Source organism: Dermochelys coriacea, chromosome 5, assembly GCF_009764565.3.
Source record: "Dermochelys coriacea isolate rDerCor1 chromosome 5, rDerCor1.pri.v4, whole genome shotgun sequence".
Taxonomy (NCBI): Eukaryota; Metazoa; Chordata; order Testudines; family Dermochelyidae; genus Dermochelys; species Dermochelys coriacea.
Genome location: NC_050072.1, coordinates 24,389,596 through 24,409,182, shown reverse-complemented (window position 1 = coordinate 24,409,182; position 19,587 = coordinate 24,389,596). Strand labels below are relative to the sequence as shown.

Sequence of the window (19,587 nt, the reverse complement as noted above, 5' to 3'; positions counted from 1 at the left end):
CACCTTACTTGCTTCATTTACTTAATATATTGTATTTGATTTTGCCCCTAAGAACCACACAATAAAACCAATGCAAAACTTGCAAAGGAAAACTAAAGCTCCAGTCAGCTTGCACTGACCACCAACCAAAAGAAAAGGATTTGGCATAGGTGCAAAAACAATCGTCCTTTGCTTAATCAGTCCACCAGACAAAAAAGATCTGTCTCTACAGCCCAAAAAACCCAACAAAACTTTATGGTGGCAAGTCTCCGAGCCTGGGTCAACTGACTCGGGCTTGCGGGACTCATGCTGCAGGGCTAAAAATAGCAGTGTTGACATTCAGGCTCAGGCTGGAGTCTGGGCTGTGAACCCAGGTGAGGATCTCAAATCCCAAGCTTTAGCCTGAGCCCAAATGGCTAGGCTGCTATTTTTAGCCCTGCAGCTCAAGCCCGAGTTAGTTGACAGGACTTTGAGACTTGCCACCACTGGGTTTTTTGTTTGATTGATTGGTTTTGTTTTGTTTTTTTGCTGTGTAGACATAACCAAAGTAACAGTTCCTAACAGACACACAGAATAAGGAAGGAAATGGATCAATACATACAAAAGAAGATGTCTCCAAAACAGGAAGTCTGAGGCAGAGCAAGGAACTGACCCCAGCTTTCTTGAGTCCCATTCTAGTGCCTTATAAACAAGACTGTCCATCCTCTCAAAGCACCAGATTAATGGTAAATCTGCAAAAATGAACTGGCTTTACATAATATATTCTCTTACACCCACCCTCTGATGGAACCTAGGGAATGAAAACTGCCCTGTCCCAGAGGATGCCACACACAGACACTGCACAGGTTGAGAAGTGATAACTTGCTGATTCTCTCCATTGTAGGTGCATACCTCTGGGTTAGTATTGTTCCTCTTCATATCCAGAGTAAAAACAAATATTCTTCTTTGAGCCACGTCCCTATTGGTGCTCCATGTGCCTTCTATCAGATTTTTCATTAGCAGTGTACATTCGGTCTGCGTATATGCTGCTGTTATTCTCGTACCCTGCACCGAGGCTATATCAGGCTGCAAGGGCCACCCTCCCTCAGTTCCTTTCCCACCTGCAAGTTTCAGAAGGAAACTCAAAGGCAGAAGGGAAGGAGGGCGGGTAGTACAGCACCCACAGAAGGACACATCTCAAGGAACTACAGGTACTGCACAGAGGGAGTAACCTTTCTGTTCTCTCTCTGATCTTTTGTACTAGTCCAGATAGATGAAGACAGAATAACTAAGTCCTTTGGCTAAGGAGTTTACTGGTTTACAGAGCTCAGTTGTTTATCTGTAGCCAGGGAGCATCAGTACTCCCCTGCTGGCTGAGAACAGGGCCTGAACAAAGTTAAAAATGGAACAGATCTTACACACCTACAATGAGTGTAGCCACCCACTGTGGCTTGCTGCTGCCTCTGTAACACCGTATCAGTTGCTAACCACCTGTGCTGTGCTCCAAGTGAAATTGTCTTGGGCAGATTAATGAGCTTATGTGAACACTTTTTCGCTAAAACTAAACAGGAATCCAGGCAATTAGAGGCCTGGGAAAAATTCTAAACAGAGAGCCTACAGTGGAGCAATGAGAGAGTATCTTTAGGGATTACACTCTTTACCTTATTCTAATAAAAATCCCTGTTCAGTGTTAGAAGAAAATGACTCTTCCCGTGATGCTTTACCAGGGATGATCCCCTCAAACTTCAAATAATCACCAGGAAGATCGTAGAATCACAGACTATCAGGGTTGGAAGGGACCTCAGGAGGTCATCTCGTCCAACCCCCTGCTCAAAGCAGGACCAACACCAATTAAATCATCCCAGGCAGAGCTTTGTCAAGTCTGACCTTAAAAACCTCTAAGGAAGGAGATTCCACCACCTCCCTAGGTAACCCATTCCAGTGCTTCACCACCCTCCTAGTGAAAAAGTGTTTCCTAATATCCAACCTAAACCTCCCCTCTGCAACTTGAGACCATTACTCCTTGTTCTGTCATCTGCTACCACTGAACTGTCTAGATCCATCCTCTTTTGAACCCCCTTTCAGGTAGTAGAAAGCAGCTATCGAATCCTCCCTCATTCTTCTCTTCCGCAGACTAAACAATCCCAGTTCCCTCAGCCTCTCCTCATAAGTCATGTGTTCCAGTCCCCTAATCATTTTTGTTCCCATCGCTGGATGTTTTCCAATTTTTCCACATCCTTCTTGTAGTGTGGGGCCGCCAGATGAGGCCTCACCAATGTCTAATAGAGGCACAGAGCTGTGCACAGAATGCCATCATAGGCAGAAGATTTAAAGATATCTTCATTGCATGGGCCTAGAGTAAATGGATAAGTGGATCCTGGATGCTACAAGAGACAGTATTCCATAGAGTATTCCCAGCACCTTTATTATTCAGTTGTCATACTCTCCTGCATTTCCAAAACGTTAAAAATCCCTGCCACGTATTGCAAAAAATAAGGTATTGTCCTTGTCTAAGAAAAGACTGGGAAAATACTCCCTTAATAATGATCACCCCATGCTCACTTCCATTTAGGGTATGCCTAAACTGGAGCTGGAAGGTATAATTTCCAGTTGGAGTAGATATACTCATGCTAGCTTAATCGGACCGAGTGTGCTAAAAACAGAAGTTTACCCGTGTTGGTGTGAGCGGTGGAGGCGCTAGCTGCCCAAGTACATACCTAAAATCTCAGATGGAATTGTACTCAGAGTGGCTACCCCCTCATGTCATTTGCATCTTACAGCTCCAGTGTAGACAAACCCATAAAGGGAGAGAGAATAATATAATCAAAGGACTTAGTTATGCAGTTTTCATCTTTTAGTCGGGAGGAACTCTATCCAAATCGATTAGTGCAGAAGATCTTAAGGATGTGGAAAATGAGCAGGAAAGGAAGATTTACCTTCACTGTTCTGAATCTCAGATGTGCACATCTATCTTTTCCTCGGCATCAAATGGAAAACTCTGCTCCACAATAGCTGAATTTTTGGAGCCAAGAGCAAGGATTGGCACGCCGCTTGCCTGGAAAAAATGGTGTAATTTCCAATCAATCAAGTCTTTACAGTCAAGTCCCTTTATAATTTAGCTTCCTGCTGCCAAGGTGATCTAGCAACTAAAAATGACTACAACCCTCACCTTCACTCTGCTGGCATTTCCTGCCTGGGCTACCACCAATCAGCTTCTCACACATCAACGTGCTGTCTGATGCTGCCTGCCTTAGAAAAACTTCGTGATTAAAAACTGAACAGCCACTACTTCAGCCTCCTTCAGTTCCCTCCTTAAGAATCGACTCTGCAAATCCTACAAATCCCAGCCTGATGAGCATAGCTACACATATGACAAACTGCAGCTATTTTTCTTCCCCTTCTTTCCTTTTCCTAATCTCTTCCTCCCTAGTTGTATCCCCAATTAAAACTCAAATAAACAACTGCAATCCATGTAACTAATTAAGCAATGCCGATTCTTTACCATATTCATTTGCATGTCTGTTGTATCCCTATCCCTTGCCTTTTGTCTGTGTCCTAAGATTTTGAGGCCTTCAGCACAGGGATGTCTCTCTTTCTTTATTGATACAGTGTATGCCACAAGTGGACCCCAATCCTGACTGGGATATTTGGGCACGATCACAATATAAATATTTACTAATAAATAATAAGTTGTACATAGTGGTATAAGTGTTAGACATACTGTCTTTTTTGCTTAAAATTCGGATTGACAACAAATATATGATGATATGGAGATTTACTGTCCAGTGTAAGCAGCATTACATGCAGTTTTAAACTCTCTTACCTACAAGTCTTCACTGTGTTTACAGAAAGGACATCTGTGCTGGCATGAATCGTCCTTGTGAAACCTTAGGTTTGTCTCATCTATCTGGTATGTGCCAACCTCACCGGAGCTGTAATATTAATGAAGATTCTGGGCTGCCTTTGGCATTCACTATTGCACATGAGCTTGGACACAGGTACAGTTGGATGTAGAATGCAGAGTCTAGCCTGGTCTAATTCAGTGTTTTATGTTTATCTTAAAATTATATTTCCCTCGTAAATTCCAAGGCCAAAAGGGACCATTGTGATCATCTGGTATAGCACAGGCCATAGCGCTTTGATTCTTTTTTTTTCTTTTTGGTTGTAACAATGGACTATTGAAACAAACTTGGCAAATCAAAATTATCTCGTGGAAAATTTCAGTTTTGCAGAAACTGCATTTTCTGTCAAAAAATCATTCAGATGGAAACCTCCTGACCAGCTCTAGCTCTCTTCTTTTCAGTCATAGTCATTTTTGGTACCCAATGCATGTTGTTTTAGACAGAGTTTCAGCTTTGCCTATGTGATTTCGACCTTCATATTTGCCTACACCCCAAGAGATGGGGTGAGGAGGATCACCTTATATAAATCTAAAAATAAGTAAGAAAAAAACAAAGTTGTGGAAGAGGGAAAGAGCCACGCAAGCTTTTGAAATACTGGGATGATTAAACAGTGATGTTTCCGAAAAATAAACATGTCTAAAGTAATTGGGGTTTTGTTTTGTTTTTTTTGATTCCTTGGACGGTCACAGTGTATGGTGCTGCACTGAGCTACAGTGACAATTTTTTCATGTTGGTCTTTCAGCAGGGTGCTTGGTTATTATTGTTAAAAGTTATTGAGTAGTAAATCTTTTACAAGGATTGACAAAAGCTTTGCAGAGGTTAGACAAGACTGAGTTATGAACAGCTGAGGGAGGACCTGCTGTGGGGAAGGTCTGTTACAATGCACAGTATTAACTGGGGAGAGAGATGGGGAGGAGGGTAGAGGCTAATTCATCAATCCATTCATGAATATATGACAATGTGGGAAGCAATGCCTCTGTCTAAATCAATAAAAAGTGACATCCTTGAAATTATTTTAGAAAGAAAGTATTGTAAAGAGAAATTATTAAGAGAAGATTAATGGGCCAAATTCTGATCTGAGTCAGATATAACTATACTGAAGTGAATAGAGTTATTTTGATTTACAGCACACTAATCAAGCAAAATTTGGCCTGCAATTTTTATGAGATTTGTTTTCAGTGTTGTCCCAGACTTCCAGCACTTGCAGTCCTTCCCTTTTGAAAGTCCCTCACTGCCAACCCCAAACTTGTAGCCATGTTGCTTAGTACTGTGATTTCAACCAACTTCATAGTCTAAGATGGGTTTTGGCCTGAAAATCAAGGTGCTGCAGAAAGTGGTATGAGCGTTCTCCAGGTGGCATCCTTCCCTCTGAATCATTACCAAATTATCTTCACTGCAGGGTACTAAAGGGCACTGCTGTGTGGATGAGGCATGAGTACCTATAATTATTAAAAATGCCCTGGAACCTTATTCAAGAGTCGGGGTGTAAACAGTGCTTAATTTTTGCCAGGGCTGAACCCCAACATCTCTATGCATGGCAGTTCATAGTCCCAGCACATCTGGGCTTGCCGCCTCAGTTATAAAAGTAAAAATATTGCTAGATTCCCAGCACCTAATTGCTTGATTCCTGACACCTCTTTCATTAAAAATTAAGTATTGGGTGTAAACTATGGGGCCTGGCAAAAGTCAAATTGGATAATTATGTTTTGACTCCCTAAAATTCTTCCAGAGTTTCAACTAGGGAAGTTTACTCTTTACTTTCTGCCTGGGGGCATTGCTGTGCATTGTATGCCTGATCTAATGCCCACTGAAGTCAACGAGAGTCTTGACTTCCGTTGGCTTTGTCTACTTTTAGCTCATGGATGAAATGATACCTACATGTTTCCCCAGGAAGTTTTGGGATCTTTGGAAGAAAGTTGCTATGTAACTATCAGCTATAATGACTATTTCCTGTGCTTGGTAATTCTTTTAGTTTTGGTATCCAGCATGATGGAAAAGAGAATGACTGTGAATCCATTGGAAGACATCCGTACATTATGTCCCGGCAGCTAAAGTATGATCCTTCTCCACTCACCTGGTCACCATGCAGCAAGGAATACATCACACGTTTCCTAGAGTGAGTGATTAGAATACTATGTGAGGTGACACAGAGTTGAGGAGAAATTCTTAATTATTTTTTCCTTTGAGGATCCTTGAGGTATGTTATTGGTTCCCATGTCACAGCACACCCAAATGTGATCAAGTACGATACAGTGGATAGTGGAAGAATTGTTACATTGTGCAATGTTCAAATTGGACTTAGATTTCAACAATACGAGTTCAAAACTTGATGTAACCTACAGCTATCATATGTTACTGGGAGAAAAGATGGCCTTTTGGCTAAGGTATATGATAGGGCATCAGAGGGCCTGACACAGATTTCCTACGAGATCTTGGACAAATCACTTTATTCTTACAAGTGACCTCTTATTAAAGGGGCCTCAAATTTTGGGTGCCCAACTTCAGACGCCTCTGGTCTGACTTTCTACACTGTTGAGAGCGACTACAGCTTTCACTAAAGTCATTCCAAAGACTGAATCTATTTCTAATTTACCAAACTAATTCGGCCTCCATTAAACTCCTCTGCAAGGTGAAATGGGGAGAGCTGCCCTTCTTTATAATTCACAGGAGAAGGAAAGAACTGCTGAGAAGGTCACAGGAGTCATGATACACCACAAAGGAGAACCACACGCATTCTGCTGCCTTTGCAGACTTCAGGGCCCCTTCTATATGCCATGGGTGGGTCAAGATACCAGATATATTAATACCCAGGCTGCTCCTGAATGGCAGGTACTCCCAGGTTTTTTGAAGTACTTTGCTCTTATCTGAGGTTCCTAAAACATTATTGGAAACAAGTTATTTGCAAAATTCCCCATGCTTGACTTAAAATCTAGAAGTGTTGTTTCCTAAAGACCACATGGGAAAGTGCCATTAATTATTAGAATTTTAAAGGTGAGTTATTAAAAAAAAATTCAAAATTAAAATTAAAAGCACATTTTGCGTTTTTTAAATTTCCAATTTTCGTCTTTAGCCGAGGATGGGGGTTCTGTCTAGATGATATCCCAAAAAAGAAAGATTTAAAGTCACCACTCATTGCCCCAGGAGTGATCTATGATGTACATCACCAATGCCAGCTGCAGTATGGCCCCACTGCTACTTTCTGTGAAGAGGTGGATGTAAGTGCCATTTGTTTTCATCTATTCTACTAACAAGAATTTAAGCTTTTAGTTCTTATTGTAACCTGACTAAATTCCAGGTTGGGGAAATTCTATTCTGCCTATGTAAAATTCTTCTCCAGTTTCAAACGAATATGGCTATCCTAAATTGTTTTGTAGTGGTCTTGGGTATTATGAATAGTTGCTCTGAACTATGTTTCATGCACAGGTGAATTCATTTCAGTGGTTTCATTTTTAAATGTACATTATAGGTCTTGGGTAAAATTATAAAGTGTCTTTATGACTTAGAAGTTATTTTCAGAAGTAAGTTAAGCATTTTGGAGCCTCCATCCCATTAGCTGTCCTTTGGCCAAATTCTTCAGTTGGATACACTTGCTTAACTTCTGTGAGAGTCACCTGAACGGTATTTGGTCCTGTATGTCGTACGTTTGCCCACTTTTATTATGGGCCAGATTGTTTAGGGTGGGTGTACAATAGGTATGCTTACAGAAACCTTCATTTGCATATGCAGGGAGACACTTGATGGACTCCTTACTTGGTAAATTACCTATTGCCTCCACTTGTCCACACATCAGTCCCTAATGACCTAGAAACAGTGATTTGCCAGGATCATCCAGAATGCTTTTTTTTTCATTATGTATATCCTCATCTACTGACTATTATTGGTGGTATTGTACATTTCTGATTAATCTGCTCAATCAGAATGAACAGTATGGGTAGATATAATGCATTCATTATATGTTTCACAGCTGTTCTTTGTAGCTGTCATTTATCTTTTTGTACAGATAGGAAATTAAAGTATCATTTTGCGTTATTGGTTAATTCTGTTTCCACTTGAATGTGAAGCTACTATGCCTTTACGCCTTTGCATTTGGCATTTGCTGACTTGTTAAATTATAAGTAAATATATGTTACAGCAAATTAATTTGTAGCGTTTTTACTGCAAGCCTTCATTTTGCAAGTAATAACGCACAAGCAAAGAATTGTGTATTCTGTTTAATCCTACAATGAAATCAACAAAAAATGAGGTATTTTACACTGATTATTTTGAAATGGTCTTTGGCTGTCCTTGTTAATTTTATTTTATGCAAGCCTGTATTAAAGGATAGTTTACTGGCATATTGGCACAGATTGAAGAATCAAGGGTGTGTAAAATAACTTAGGCTACGTCTACACCCCACAGCACTGTCAGCGATGCTAGGTGCCCCAGAGGGAATGAACAGAACAGATAATCATCAAAAGTGATTAACAGATGTGTAGCTACATGACACAATGAAAGGCCAGCAGCAGCCACACTGTGATGAATAACCCCTTGTGTCAGTGAAAGGCTATGGCATGGGGAAAGCTGTAGGGAAAGACTTCAGTAACTCCCTGCTGCCAGAGCCTTTCCCCAGTGTCAGAGCCTTTCCCTGTGTCAGGGAAGGGCTCCAGCAGCAGGGAGGCAGTGGGATTCTACACTGCTAAAAACTGTAGCTAGGAGGCACAGCTTGGGCTGGAAGAGAGTCGTGTAGGGTAGATACTCAGGTATATATCCACACCCTTCAGGCATGTCTTTATTCTACTCACCTCAGCCACAGCTTCACAGTCTACCCTCCTATCTATACCCGTGCTAGGGGGCACTATTTGTATATGTACTCTACTGTACTCCTATGCCACTAAAAGAAGCATGCGGTATAGAAGTCTCCCAAGTGTATTCTATGAGAGGGCTGGCTGAGATTTACACTGCCTTGCCACTTTCTGCTTAACACAGGGGTGCCGGAATGGGGCCGGGGCTGGGGGCCATGAGCCCATCACTTTTAAAAGTGGGAGGGCTATGCCAGATGTATCCCAAGTTAATTTTACACACCCTTGACTCTACCGGTATATTGGCACAAGTTGAAAACTATCCTTTCAAATAGGCTTCCATCAAATAAAATTAACAAGGACATCCAAAGACCACTTTTTAGCAGCCATAAGGGTGAGTGATGGGGAGAGGAGTGAGTGGGGGGCTGGGTCTTTGGGGCGGGGGGGAGAGAAGAGGCAGGGTGTGAGCAGAACATTAGAGGGAGAGGTTGTGTGAGGGCAAGGCTCGAGGAGGCAGGGCAATGTAATGGCGGGGCCTCAGGGGAAAGGGGGTAGTGTGGGGGGCAGGGCCGTGGTTCAGGCATCTGTGGCCTCCCCCACTTTTAGGGAGCTTTTGCTGCTCCTGACTTAATGCCCACTTTTTGACCAACTTGCACTCAATGTATAACTTACCCCACTGTTTACAGGTCTAGTGAATTCCCATTAGAGATGTCTGCTTACACTAAGCTACATTTATCTGAATTTGGCCAAGGGTTTTCTATGTTGAAATGATCACTTTGAGCAAGGCTTATACTCGGCACCCTGTGAAGTAGGTAAATAGTATCCCCATTATACTGAGGAAGAAATTGAAATGGATTAATGGGAAGATTTTTCCAGGAAGTGGAGCACCCACAGCTCCCTTTGATGCAATGAGAGCTGCAGGTGATCTGCACCTTTGAAATTCTGATTATGAATCCATTGTCACTGAATCTTTATCTCCAAAACTTCCATTGATTTTACTGAGATTGGAATTTGGTGCTTAGCCTCTGAGGTTAGAGGTTATTTAGATTGCAAGCTCTGAAAGGCAGAGACCCTGATTTCATACGTATGTGTAAAGTGCTTTGCACATTGCTGCTGATAAAATAAATTGTCATGCATTGTATCAATTTCAGAGCCATGAGTTTCTGACTGTTGCTCCCACGCTTGCCCACTGAACAATACTACTTCTATGGTGTGTGTAGTATCCTTTTTTTAACCTAGCATTATTAATGATGGGTAGAAATTCATATGCATGGAGATTTATGTGGATAACTTCTATTAAAGCTAATGAGTTTCCTGCATAAATCCCTCACTTTTTCAATGGAAGAAAATATTTGGTTATAAAATCTATAGATTTTTGCCTAGTGTGAAAATGTAACTGCCAGCAGCAGGATGTACTCATCTTAAAGTCCTATTCTAGCAATCAAACAAGCTATTCTAGTGGAGGAAAGCTAAAAGTACATTTACCAACTGTGTATTTCTTCTTGAGTATTGGTAATATAGTGGTGGAGTACCCGCCCCATAGTTGAAAAAGAACAAAACATACTCCATATATAATAAAGAACAAAACTTTCCATACACAGTGGTAGAAAACCACTCAGCCAGAACAGATTTTAACTCTGCAACTACATCCTGAAAATGTAGTATCCCCAACTGCTCTCTAAACAGGGGTTCCCAAACTTTTTTTCTCTGAGGCTCATCTGTGCTTCTGCAATTGGTACTGTGGCCCACTTATTAATTTTAATTATTGCATGCACATAAACTATAACACAGTAAATAAACAGTGTAGGTTTCCTTTCATGTTAGTGTAAATGCGTAATGATAGAAATTCCTAGCAATATGCACTCAAAGATATTCCTCAAGATCTTTGAAACCAAACCATTTTAATAAAGCTGCACTTTAAAAAAAATATATATAATATGTTGAGAGCAAAATGTGGCATGCAGACACAGAAAACACAATGTATAAATGTATCAAACTGAACAATAAGCAATACACCAATGTTAAAAAAATGGTTAAACACATTGTGTTGTTTGTTGTTTTTTAAAACCTAATAGCTGTCCGGCTTTGAACACTGTATTGTATTTTCAATTTTTTTAGTGTAAAATCTAAATTTCTGAGCTGTGTAAGTAAAGACCCAACCCTAATCTCTATTAATTAGAAAAAAATGAATATTGTAAGTAAAAATAACAGTTACTTTATACTACACTGAGGCAACGGTACTCAGATGATCCAGTAAAGGAGTATCCAAACTTTGAGTATGTTTTATCATATTTTCTTACCACTTTCTTTATTTTTTTGGCTGGTTCATTTCATGTTCCTATAGATGGTTTGGGACTTCATTATCATCTTCACCAGTGCACCCTTTTCATTTTCAAAAATGAGATTGATCCATGTCAGGTTGCAATACTGCTTGCCGTTTTTTACAGTTGTAAATGGTGGACTGTGTATATGTTGCTAGGTTACCTTGCAGTGAAATGCACCATTGTACTCATGAGAATTAAACTTTACATATCACAGCTTGTTTTTTAAAAAATAGTGTTGTTTTTTTTTTCTATACTCTGTCCAACATAAACAGCTCAAGACACTACATTAACTCCGCGTGACTCATGTAATCAAAGTCAAAGCTATATAAAATTTACTAAGAGCTTGACTGGCGAATGCAGTTGCGCTGGCAGACCACCCAGGACTTTCGTGGCCCACCTTTGGGCCACGACCCACAGTTGGGAACCCCTGCTCTAAACAATGCTAGTAATGAATTATAAATAGGGAACTTCAATGCAGCCACTGACATGTTTGCTTCACCTAAAACCATGCTTTGAGTGAAGATTTTGGAATACTTTGAGCCATTCTCTGTCGTCGTCTTTCTTTCCCAGTGTTCTAAAGATGTGATCGTAATAGGAGTCCACAAACAATACACATGATAAGCAACTCTCTTGAAACAAACGGTTTTCTGAATGAGTTTAACAGAGAGATGCCAAAACCCAAGATCCAAACTTTGGAATCCAAATTCATATCTGAATGTAGCTGGTAGGCCCTATGGGTCAGATTTTCAAAAGTACTTGTCACGTTGGATGTCATGAGTGTCACAATGGTAACTGGTAAGTGCTGAGTCCTTTGGAAAATCTAGCTGTTATTTAAGTGCCAAAATAGGAACGTGTGTGTGTGTGTGTATAAAGTTGCTATTCATACGTTAAAAGAAAAGGAGTACTTGTGGCACCTTAGACTAACAAATTTATTTGAGCATAAGCTTTCATGAGCTACAGCTCACTTCATCGGATGCATGCAGTGGAAAATACAGTGTGGAGATTTTATATACACAGAGAACATGAAACAATGGGTGTTATCATACACTGTAATGAGAGTGATCAGGTAAGGTGAGCTATTACCAACAGGAAAGAAAAAAACCAAACATTTTGTAATGATAATCAAGGTGGGCCATTTCCAGCAGTTTACAAGCATGTGTTAGGAAAAGTGTGTGTATGGGGTGGGAATAAACATGGGGAAATAGTTTTACTTTGTGTAATGACACATCCACTCCCTGGATAACTGGCCACCAGGAAGTTTAGACTTGAAATTAGATGAAGGTTTCTAACCATCAGAGGAGTGAAGTTTTGGAATAGCCTCTCAAGGGAAGCAGTGGGGGCAAAAGATCTATCTGGTTTTAAGATTCTACTTGATAAGTTTATGGAGGAGATGGTATGATGGGATAATGGGATTTTGGTAAGTAACTGATCTTTAAATATTCAGGGTAAATAGGACTAATCCCCTGAGATGGGATATTAGATGGATGGGATCTGAGTTACCCAGGAAAGAATTTTCTGTAGTATCTAGCTGGTGAATCTTGCCCATATGCTCAGGGTTTAGCACATCGCCATATTTGGGGTCGGGAAGGAATTTTCCTCCAGGGCAGATTGGAGAGGCCCTGGAGGTTTTTCGCCTTCCTCTGTAGCATGGGGCATGGGTGACTGGAGGGAGGCTTCTCTGCTCCTTGAAGTCTTTAAACCATGATTTAAGGACTTCAATAGCTCAGACATAGGTGAGGTTTTTTGTAGGAGTGGGTGGGTGAGATTCTGTGGCCTGCGCTGCAGGAGGTCGGACTAGATGATCAGAATGGTCCCTTCTGACCTTAGTATCTATGTCTTTATTCAAGCCTCATGTAATGGTGTCCAGTTTGCAAATTTAATTCCAATTCAGCAGTCTCTCGTTGGAGTCTGTTTTTGAAGTTTTTTTTGTTTGAAGAATTGCGACTTTTAGGTCTGTTATCGAGTGACCAGAGAGATTGACGTGTTCTCCGACTGGTTTTTGAATGTTATAATTCTTGACATCTGATTTGTGTCCATTTATTCTTTTATGTAGAGACTGTCCAATTTAGCCAATGTACATGGCAGAGGGGCATTGCTGGCACGTGATGGCATGTATCACATTGGTAGATGAGCAGGTGAATGAAAAGTTTATGCTCAAATAAATGTTAGTCTCTAAGGTGCCACAAGTACTCCTTTTCTTTTTGTGGATACAGACTAACATGGATGCTACTCTGAAACCTATTTATACTTTGTAAACACACACACTGTAAATTGCTTAATGTACAATAGGAAGAAAAAACCTACAACATACCAAATCCAAAAAGGGATGAAAATTAAGGTGCATAGGATTAAATCTAAATTACAGATATTAGGCAACAATGAAAAATGTATAGTGCAAAGAAACCTAATTCCAAAAGCAGAATTACCAGCCAATCCTGAGGTCCTAATTTATTTTTTAAAGTGTCTTTTTATAGATGAATACCCACTGAAATGTATAGGTGCTTGTCTGATTAAGACTGAGTGAAGACTTGGGGATTTGGCCTGTAGGTACTGCAGCAATAATATTCTGTCAATAAGGTGAGATACTTGTAAGGAGAAGTCAACCATACTTCCAATAGCATGAGTGATGAAGAGAAAACAGTCAGGTGGCCCTGGTATGTTTTCCCCTCCTGAGGCTGTTTCTGCATGTACAATATGTCCCAAACTTTTGTAAAGAATTTTTTCCAGTTAACAGTAGGTGCTTGGGACGTATGTCAGTTCAGACAATCAGGAGAACTTTTAAATTCTCCAGATAACTTGAATTCAGTCAGCTGGATACAATATGTTCCGTTTTTTGTATTTGTGCACAGATCTATGACAACATGCTAATGAGGAGTAAATTTAAAATTGTTCTGTGGCTAAAATTTTAAACAGTGACTAGAGATTTGGAGTATCTGATTTTGAGAGAACTTTAAAGGGGCCTAGCTTTCAAAAAGTTCTAAGCATCCTGACCTCTGAAAGTCAAGCCCCTTAAACTATCTCAAATTGAGATACCCCAAAATCATTACTGACTTTTGAAAATCATGGCCTGGGAGTTCAACTCTTCTGAAGGTAGCTGCAGTTTGTTCTTTCTTACAGAATATTTGCCAGACACTGTGGTGCTCAGTGAAAGGATCCTGCCGCTCAAAACTGGATGCTGCTGCAGATGGAACTAGATGTGGAGAAAAAAAGGTGATTATGGATGGCTTCTGTATAAAAATGAAGATCAGAAAATATGAATTGTTACTAGGGCTGTCGATTTAATCATAGTTAACTCACGCGACTAACTCAAAAAATTAGCTGCATTTAAAAAAAATTAATCACTGAATTGCACTGTTAAACAATAAGAAAAGGAGTACCTGTGGCACCTTAGAGACTAACAAATTTATTAGAGCATAAATACAGACTAACACGGCTGCTACTCTGAAAACTGTTAAACAATAGAATCCCAATTGAAATGTATTAAATATTTTTGGATGTTTTTCTACTTTTTCAAATATATTGATTGCTATTACAACACAGAATACAAAGTGTACAGTGCTTACTTTATATTTTTATTACAAATATTTGCACTGTAAAAATGATAAGAGATAGTATTTTTCAATTCACTTCATGAACATACTGTAGTGCCAACTCTTTATCATGAAAGTGTAACTTACAAATGTAGATTTTTGTTTGTTTATTACATAACTGCACTCAAAACCAAACCAATGTAAAACTTTAGAGTTTACAAGTCCACTCAGTCCTACTTCCTGTTAGCCAATTGCTAAGACAAACAAGTTTGTTAAATTTATGGGAAATGCTTCTGACTGCTTCTTATTTACAATGTCATCTGAAAGTGAGAACAGGCACTTTTGTAGCTGGTGTTGCAAGGTATTTATGTGCCAGATATGCTAAACATTCATATGCCCCTTCATGCTTTGACCACCATGACAGAGAACATGGTTCCATGCTGATGGTGCTCATTTAAAAAAGTAATTTGTTAATTAAATTTGTGACTGAACTCCCTGGGGGAGAATTTTATGTCTCCTGTTCTGTTTTACCTGCATTCTGCCATATATTTCATGTTATAACAGTCTCGGATGGTGACCCAGCACATGTTCGTTTTAAGAACACTTTCATAGTAGATTTGACAACACGCAAAGAAGGTACCAGTGTGAGATTTCTAAAGATAGCTACAACACTCGACCCAAGGTTTAAGAACCTGAAGTGCCTTCCAAAATCTGAGATGTACGAGTTGTAGAGAATGCTTTCAGATGTCTTAAAAGAGCAACGCTCCAATGCCGAAACTACAGAAGCTAAACCACCAAAAAAGAAAATCAACCTTCTGCTGGTGACATCTGATTCGGATAATGAAAATGAACATGCATCGGTCCGTTCTGCTTTGGATCGTTATTAAGCAGAACCCGTCATCAGCATGGATGCATATATTCTGGAATGGTGGTTGAAGCATGAAGGGACATATGAATCTTTAACGCATCTGGCACGTAAATATCTTGCGATGCTGGCTACAACAGTGCCATGCAAATGCCTGTTCTCGCTTTCAGGTGGCATGGTAAACAAGACATGGGTAGCTTTATCTCCTGCAAATTGTAACCAAACTTGTTTGTCTGAGCGATTGGCTGAAGTAGGACTGAGTGGACTTGTAGGTTCTAAAGTTTTACATTGTTTTAATTTTGAATGCAGATTTTTTTTAAACATAATTCTACATTTGTAAGTTCAACTTTCATTATAAAGAGATTGCACTACAGTACTTGTATTAGATGAATTGAAATATACTATTTTGTTATCATTTTACAGTGCAAATATTTGTAATAAAAATAATATAAAGTGAGCACTGGACACTTTGTATTCTGTGTTGTAATTGAAATCAATCTATCTGAAAATGTAGAAAACATCCAACAGTTTTCAGCTGTCGTTAAGACTGCGCCGATCACAACACAGCTGCCATTCTTCCCGCGTTTAACAATGTCATCTTCCCATCTTCTTGGAGGCCAGCCAGGTCGTCTTTTCTGTTCTCATGGGTACCACTCAGCTATGATTGCGGGCCAGCTATTGTCCTTGAGCCATGCTGGTTGGCCCACCCATCGCATCTTATTAGGTCTGCTTTCCATGATGGTATCTTTTACATCGCTGCATTCTCTGATCATTTCATTTGGGATGTGATCCAGAACGGAGACTCCCAACATAGCTCATTCCATTGCCCTTTCAGCTACCGACAGCCGCTGCTCTTCTCTCTTCGTCAGTGCCCACGTTTCACTGCCGTACAACATGGCTGGCAGCACTGTTGAATTAAAGATATTTGCGCGTGTGGTCTTGTCGATTTTTCCCTTGAGGACATCCTTGATGGAATTGAACGCATATCATCCTTCCCAAATCCTTCGAGAGTTCTCCATTCAGGTCTTGGCGCATATTGACTTCTTGGCCTAAATATATGTACTGTTCCACTTTTTCGTTTTTTTTTCTCCTGCTACAGTTGTTCAGGCTTTTCATAAGATATCTGTTCGCATATATTTTGTTTTACAGCAGTTCATTTTCAGGCTGACCTGAATGCTTTTCTTTGTTGAGTCTTCGTAGCATGCTGTGCAGTTGGTTGGTGCTTTTGGCAATTAGCATGATGTCGTCTGCGAATCTGAGATGAGATAATTGTTCTCCATTTATGTTGACACCACTCCTCCAATTGATCTTGTTCATAACCATTTAGAGGCAGGCGGTGAATAGTTTTGGTGTAATTTTATCTCCTTGCTTCACGCCTTTCTCATTTGGTATGAGGAGGGGAGTTTCGAGGAGAGTAATGTCTGTTGTGTATCCAGTATTCGCTTCCTTCAACAAACTGATGTACTGTGTGTTAATGCCCTGCTCTGTGAGCACCTTTAATATTGGTTTAAACTCGACACTATCGAAGGCATTTTCATAGTCAATGAAAGCACTGCACAACAGGAGTTTGTATTCCCTTGCTCTTTCTAGGAGCTGGCTAAGGGTAAATATATGGTCAATGGTGCTGAAATTTCTTCGGAATCCTGTATGCTCTCTCGGCAGTTGTTCATCCAGACTCTGCGAGAGTCAGTTCGTTATCACCTTTGTAAAGAGCTTGTAGATGTGAGAAACCAGGCATATAAGGCGGTAGTTTTTAAGATTTTCTCGATCGCCTTTCTTGTGCAGCAAGATGGTATTCGACTCCTTCCAGCTTGATGATGATCTTCCTTCTTCAAGATATCGACTGAATCTTAAAGCGAGGGCCTTCCAAAGTTCTTTGCTTCCTGCAGAACTAATTTTTGATGTTATTCCATCTTTGCCTGGAGCTTTTCCCTTCTTCATCTGATGTAGTGCGCTTCAGACTTCGCTGACAGTTATTGGGGGGAGGGGAAGCGTTCTTCTGACTCTTGGAGCGTTGGGAGAGGGACATTGATTCTTGATTTTGAACAGTTCTGTATGGAAGTCCCTGCAGACTTCCTCCATCCCTGCTCTGTCGATTACTGTCTCTCCATCCTTGTTCTTCAATGCTGTTACGCTCAGTCTATACTGCGTCAATTCCTGCTTGCATGTCCTGAGGCTCTTGCATGATTCAGCTGTTTTGAGGAGCTTTTCTTTCTGGAAGTTCTCGAAGTCGTCCTTCAGTTTTTGCTGTATAAGCTTGCACAGAATGGAATACTCGAGGTTGTTATCTGAGCTCCTTTTCATGTTTCTCTGCTTTTCCAACAAGCTTTTTGTTTTGTTCAAGAATCTTCCCTTTGCCTCCTTCGGCTTTTCAATTTCAGCTGCTTTTTATGCAACGTCTCAGCTTGTCGGCAAAGATACTATAGTCCTCATCACACTTCTTTGTCTGGCTCCAGTCAAACCCACAAATTGATTACTTCAGCTTTGCGTTATCGAAGGTCTTTGGCCACTGTTTCCAGTTTGCCATCTGTAGTGCCTTCTTTTCCACCACTTTGTCAAAAATCAATTTCGCTCTAAGCAGGCGATTGGTCACTGCCGGTGTTGAAAGGCAGCACCACAGAGACATCTTGGACAATATGCCTTTTATTGACTAAAATGGAGTTGATTTTGTTCTTGCTTTTAGCACAATCCACATCCACCTCCTTGCGGTTGTCTCTTTGTACGAGGTGTTTGCGATGTACAGTTCTTTCATTTCTGCCATTGCTACCAACCTTTCTCCTCTTTCATTCTTTTTGCCACTGCTGTATCTTCCTATGAACTTTTTGCCAGCTTTCCCTCACCCAACTTTGGCATTGAAATCTCCCATCATGACAGTGTAAGTGGACTTTTGCACGAGGGCTCTTTCGAGTTCTCGGTGGAATTCTTCCACTTCTTCATCCTCACTTGTACTTGTGGAAGTGTAGGCCTGGATGACCTTGAGGGTAGCTTTTGACTCTATCTGAAGATGCAGCACACCGATACGTGATAATATTAGCTGGCATGATATGACTTTCGAAGACTAATCCTTACTGATAAATCCAAGTCCTCCAACATTTCTAGCGCCATCTTCTTTCTGAGTCTCACAGCACTTCCATTCTTCGAGTTGACTTCCAACTCCTTCTTTCGTCAAGTTTCGCAGACACAGAGGATGTCGCATCTTATCCTTTTTTCTTCTCCTCCATCAGATGGTTTAACATTTCCTCTCTTGCCAGCGACCTACAATTGTAAGTACACACAACGAGGGTGTTGTGTTGGCCTAGCACCTGACATTTTTAGCAACCTTTCGATACTCGATTTCTGCTCCACAACCGAAGAACAGTTTGATGTGCAGGAAACTGAGGCCCATTTACTCGTGTTGTTTTAGCCGTTGACTTCAAGTCATCCCACTGGCTGGGTAGGCAGACATGCCTACCTCCTTAAGCTTAGCTAGCCTTCAACCTCTAAGGAGAAGGAAAAGCGCTCTTTCCTCTGAGAGAGCAATCCTCTTCCCTGGATTGCGTAGTCTGACACATTTGTAGCATGGTTAGACCTGCCAGGGCATACACCCAGTTACCATAGCTGTTAGACGGCCAGGGTCACTGCTGCGCCACGATGAGGTGCTGTGTAGGATTTTGCAGCGGTTTTTTCTCTGATATTAATCTTAAACCCTGACCTTTTTCTTCTTGCTTTTATTATCATTACTTTACCGTGTTTCTTCCAGCTGAGAGGACTAATAGCTTTCTTTTCAATCCATGACTATCCGCTAGCCAGCAGGAGCTCAACTTCCTAGTTCATAGGGACTGTAAGGTATGATCTCAGTACTTCTTAATGCTGTCCACAGCCTCTGCTCGCTAAGGGAGTCAGGCACCTGAGTCTTGTTCTGAATTTGTCGCATTGCTGGAACCCAAAGCATCACCCTCAGACTCCATACTGATGAAATTTCCCTAGTGTTGTAATAATTGTGCTAGCTGTCTTGTAAAGGAAGATGTGAAATGCATAGCTATTAAATGATTTAGGGGTTCAATCCTAAAACGTGACAAGCACTTCAGTGGGAGCCATGAGTGCTCAGATTCTCTCAGGATATGTCCTTAATCAGGATTTCATGAGAGAAATCCATTTCTTCTCCATTGCTAAAGTCTCATTACCTGAACAAGTCTGTGCACTGTGATTCTGTGGCAAAGTAGATCATTCCCCCTGCATCCCACTCAAACT

The 19,587-nt window shown here is 40.6% G+C and overlaps 1 protein-coding gene across 2 annotated transcripts in view; it reads left to right on the top strand.

Annotated features, from left to right (window-relative positions):
- The window catches only part of ADAMTS12 (ADAM metallopeptidase with thrombospondin type 1 motif 12), a 328,935-nt gene that overhangs the window by 169,205 nt on the left and 140,143 nt on the right, over positions 1-19,587 (top strand). For both annotated transcript variants that reach the window (XM_043514501.1, XM_038403775.2), the window contains exons 7-10: positions 3,807-3,956; positions 5,833-5,976; positions 6,931-7,075; positions 14,080-14,172. In XM_043514501.1, coding sequence (XP_043370436.1) covers positions 3,807-3,956; positions 5,833-5,976; positions 6,931-7,075; positions 14,080-14,172 — 532 coding nt within the window. The remainder of the gene's footprint in view (positions 1-3,806; positions 3,957-5,832; positions 5,977-6,930; positions 7,076-14,079; positions 14,173-19,587) is intronic.